Consider the following 3,358-nt stretch of genomic DNA (forward strand, 5'->3'; position numbering starts at 1 on the left):
GTTGGATGGAAGGATGGCTGCATGATGGAGGACAGACCCTGCAGAAGAGCGGGTTCCTGCGCATACCTCGACGGCCTGGGTGTACTGCTCTAGCCGCTCGTCAATCTTGGAGATGGGCAGGGCTGGCTGGGACTTCTTCACACTGTTACTGGAGGGTAGGAGAAAGCTCATGCTCCGTGTCCCCTTGCTTCACTTCTACACCCCGCCCGGAGCCCCTACCAGAGCTCCCTCAGCCTCCCAGATCTCTCTGGGTTCCGCTTTTCATCCCGCTCTTGGAGAGCCCTGAGTCCTAGCCTGGGACAGAGCCAGACATACCTCTTCTTGATGGAGCGGTTCAGGGACTCGGTTCTGTCGATGAGCTGTGTGTGGGGGGGGGGAGCGGGCAGAGACGTGAGCGTCCGGAGCCAGACAAGGCCCACACTGCATCCCCGCCCCAGTGTCTCTCCTGTCTGGATGCTGGGGGTGGGGGTGGGGCAGAAGAGGGAGGGAGAGCAGGGTGGGGCTGCAGAGAATGAGCAGGGGTACTCCCTATTCTGGGGCTGATGTGGCGCTGCTTCTCAGGCAGGCAGAGGGGGAAAGGTGGCGGGCTTTGGGGCTTGACCTACTTTGGTGCTGGGGCTCAGGGGAGGCGAGCTATGTTCGGTCGTCTCCTCCAAGACCAAGGGGCTGGGCGTCCTGGGCTGCTGACATTCCTGGTGCAGGAAGAGAGCATCTGAGGTTATGGGACCTAGATGAGCACCCCCTTTGCACCCTGCCTGCCCCGCCTGGGACCTGCTGGAGCAAACACTCCTCCTGGCCTGGGTCTCAGGTCCTTCCCAGTCCTGGAATTCTCTGCAGCAGGGCCTGACCATGTAGGGTCACCAAACCCCGCCGCTCTGAGAATGTAGGGGCTACAGAGTCTGCGGGTGGGGTGCTGGCTCCCTCTGGGCCAGTCTCATGAGGCCCACAGAGCATGCAGGGGGCAGAAACAGACCCAGCCCAGACCCCAAGGGACACCACTCTCACCTGCTCATCTGCGTCCTCAGCCTCCACTGGCGCCAGGCTGTCCTGGATGGTCGCCTCTGGTCCCGGCTCCTCCTGGGACTCTGAGCTGGGGTGCAGATGCAGCCCTTCCAGGCAGACTGTGGCTGGGCTCGCCTGGTCGTCATCCTGGTTCTCAAGGGGCCTGTAGAGGAAGAGAGCAGTCTGACCAAGGGCTATTTCATTGCTTGGTTCAAATCCCTTCCTGTTCCCAAGCCTCAGTTTCCCATCTGTAACACGGGGACGGTCAGACCCCAAGGTATCCTGAGACCCCAGCCTCTTTGGGGAAGTGGGTGCAAGGACCTAAGACCTGGCCCCTCTTTCTGGGGCCCTTGGGGAGCAGCGCCCACTGCCACAGCCCCACTGGGCAGGCCCCTCTCGACTAAGGGCCGGCCACCCCCATGCCAAGGCTGGCCCTGACCCCCAGGCTCTCTGGACAGGCCCCAGCCTCGTGTCCTGCTTGTCTTTGTCTACGCTGTGGCCCAGGCCGGCCAGTCCCCTGGAGCCTGGGCTGCCCTGCCCTGTTTGTGTGGGGCGAGCGGGCCTCAGGGAGAAGGCTGTCGGGTGGGGGTGCAGTGGGGTCTGTGGGTGGTTTGGGGGCTGGTCAGCCGGAGGACAGGCAAGGGCAGGGGTCACTGCTAGGGCCACATGCCTGAGGAGAGGGGCCGACTGTGCTGGCTGCAGGGGTGGGCGGGGAGGCCAGCCCGCTGGCAGCGACAGCTCTGCATTTGAGCGGGACTGAACCTGGAGGAGAAGGTGGGAAATTCTCGCATTTTCCATGATTTCAGGCCCCTTGGAGTTTGTGCCAACCAAGACCCAGACCCACCGCCCAGGGTGGGCCGGGGTCCAGCCAACGGCAGGCACACAGAGGGCCCATTCAGCTGTGGCGGGGACGCAGGGCCAGGCAGGTGGGGGTGCGGGGCAGGGCGGCGAGCAGGAGGTTCAACTAAAGAGGCAAAGCGCCCCCTGCTGTTGAGGAAGGCTGCGGCCAGCGGGGAGAAGGGAGCAGGCCCGGCCCGGGCGGGCGGCGGGCAGGCCATCCTGCGTGCCCAGCAGAGTGTGCACCAATTCTCAGAAGCAGGCGGGGGAAACTGAGGCCTGGAGGGGTGGTGGGCTGAAAGCCAAGCCAGGACCGGGGCCTCAGCTAAGCAGATAGTGCGTGGGGTGTGGGAGTCAGCTTGTGCGACGGCTGAGCCGTGGGAGGGTTCTTAGCTGGAGCTCAAGGCTGCTTGCAGGGGCTGGGAGGTGGGGGAGACGCAGGTCTGGTGACACTTAAGGCAGCGGGGGACCCTGTCCCCCAGCTGTAGCTTCTGAGCAAAACTGGGACCCTGGGCACATGGGGGGCCTTGAGTGCAGAGAGCAGCTCAGACCAGGCCCTGAACTTGGGAGGGGGCGAGGCTCCAAGAGCAGCCCCCATTCTGGGCCCAGGGACGCTTTGGCCCCCACTCCCCGCCCGCCCCGGTTCAGACCAGCAAACACGTCTGCACATCTGGAAAGCTTGTCCCCCAGGCCGACTCTCGGGCCCGCACATCTGGAAATACCTGCTCCCCTCCGTGGGAATGGAGGCCCGCCAGCCCCGAGGGAGGAAGGGGCGGGCGGCGGGGGCCAGAGCCTCCATTACGTAAGTGGGCTGCAGATGTGGCAACAGCCCGCCGGCCGCAGCTGGTCTGGATGGGGCCCAGGGCCCTGGGGAGCCCAGGAATGAGATTTCCTCACCGCCTCTCCCCGCAGCCCCTCGCAGGGCCGCCCTCCGTCTCGCTCTCTTCCTCCCTGCTCCCCCTCTCACAGCCACGGGGGCCTTTAGGGGGGCTGGCTGGGAAGGGGAGCGAAGGCCATTGCTCAGGCCCAGGTTGAGGGGCTTGGAGACAGCCCCCGCCTGGCAGCCCCATCTCCAGGCTTGACCCCACTTGCCTGTCCGCCTCCTGGTCCCCCTCTGTGCTCTCTGCCTCGGGGGGCTCCTCAGCCCTGCAGTGCTGTGGCCGCGGCTCTGGCTTCTGGCACCAGTCGGCAAAGCCCTCATCCTCCTCCTGCTCAGGGGCCTCGGAGGCCTTCAGGCTGCAGCGGAAGAACAGCACAGGGGCTGGGGCCGGGCGGGGGTGCCGGGCAGGGGTGCTCTCCCGTCCACTCCTCCCGTCTCAGACCCTGAGTGCCACAGAGGCAGCGTGGCTCAGCCAGGCGTCTCCCCATCATCCAAGAATCCCCGAGGGCAGGTCTGTGTCCCCTCCACAGTCTAGAACTTTCTGAAACCAAGGCTGTGTCTCACCCCATTAAGGCAGGGCTCCCCAAGAACAGGGCTCTGTCTATCCCATGAGTTTCAGGTTCCCCGAGAGCTGGGCTG

At 65.1% G+C, this 3,358-nt stretch overlaps 1 protein-coding gene across 6 annotated transcripts in view; it reads right to left on the bottom strand.

Annotated features, from left to right (window-relative positions):
• Positions 1-3,358, bottom strand: part of LSP1 (lymphocyte specific protein 1) — a 34,938-nt gene that overhangs the window by 6,628 nt on the left and 24,952 nt on the right. For all 6 annotated transcript variants that reach the window (XR_002126761.1, XR_002126759.1, XR_002126760.1 and 3 more), the window contains exons 3-7: positions 2,932-3,075; positions 1,006-1,165; positions 606-692; positions 316-359; positions 67-148 (exon numbers count right to left, since the gene is read on the bottom strand). Coding sequence is in view for 3 of the 6 variants with exons in the window: in XM_019667361.1 (XP_019522906.1) it covers positions 67-148; positions 316-359; positions 606-692; positions 1,006-1,165; positions 2,932-3,075 (517 nt within the window). In the remaining 3 variants the exon portion in view is untranslated. The remainder of the gene's footprint in view (positions 1-66; positions 149-315; positions 360-605; positions 693-1,005; positions 1,166-2,931; positions 3,076-3,358) is intronic.

Source organism: Hipposideros armiger, unplaced genomic scaffold (genome assembly GCF_001890085.2).
Source record: "Hipposideros armiger isolate ML-2016 unplaced genomic scaffold, ASM189008v1 scaffold_494, whole genome shotgun sequence".
In the NCBI taxonomy this organism is placed as follows: Eukaryota; Metazoa; Chordata; class Mammalia; order Chiroptera; family Hipposideridae; genus Hipposideros; species Hipposideros armiger.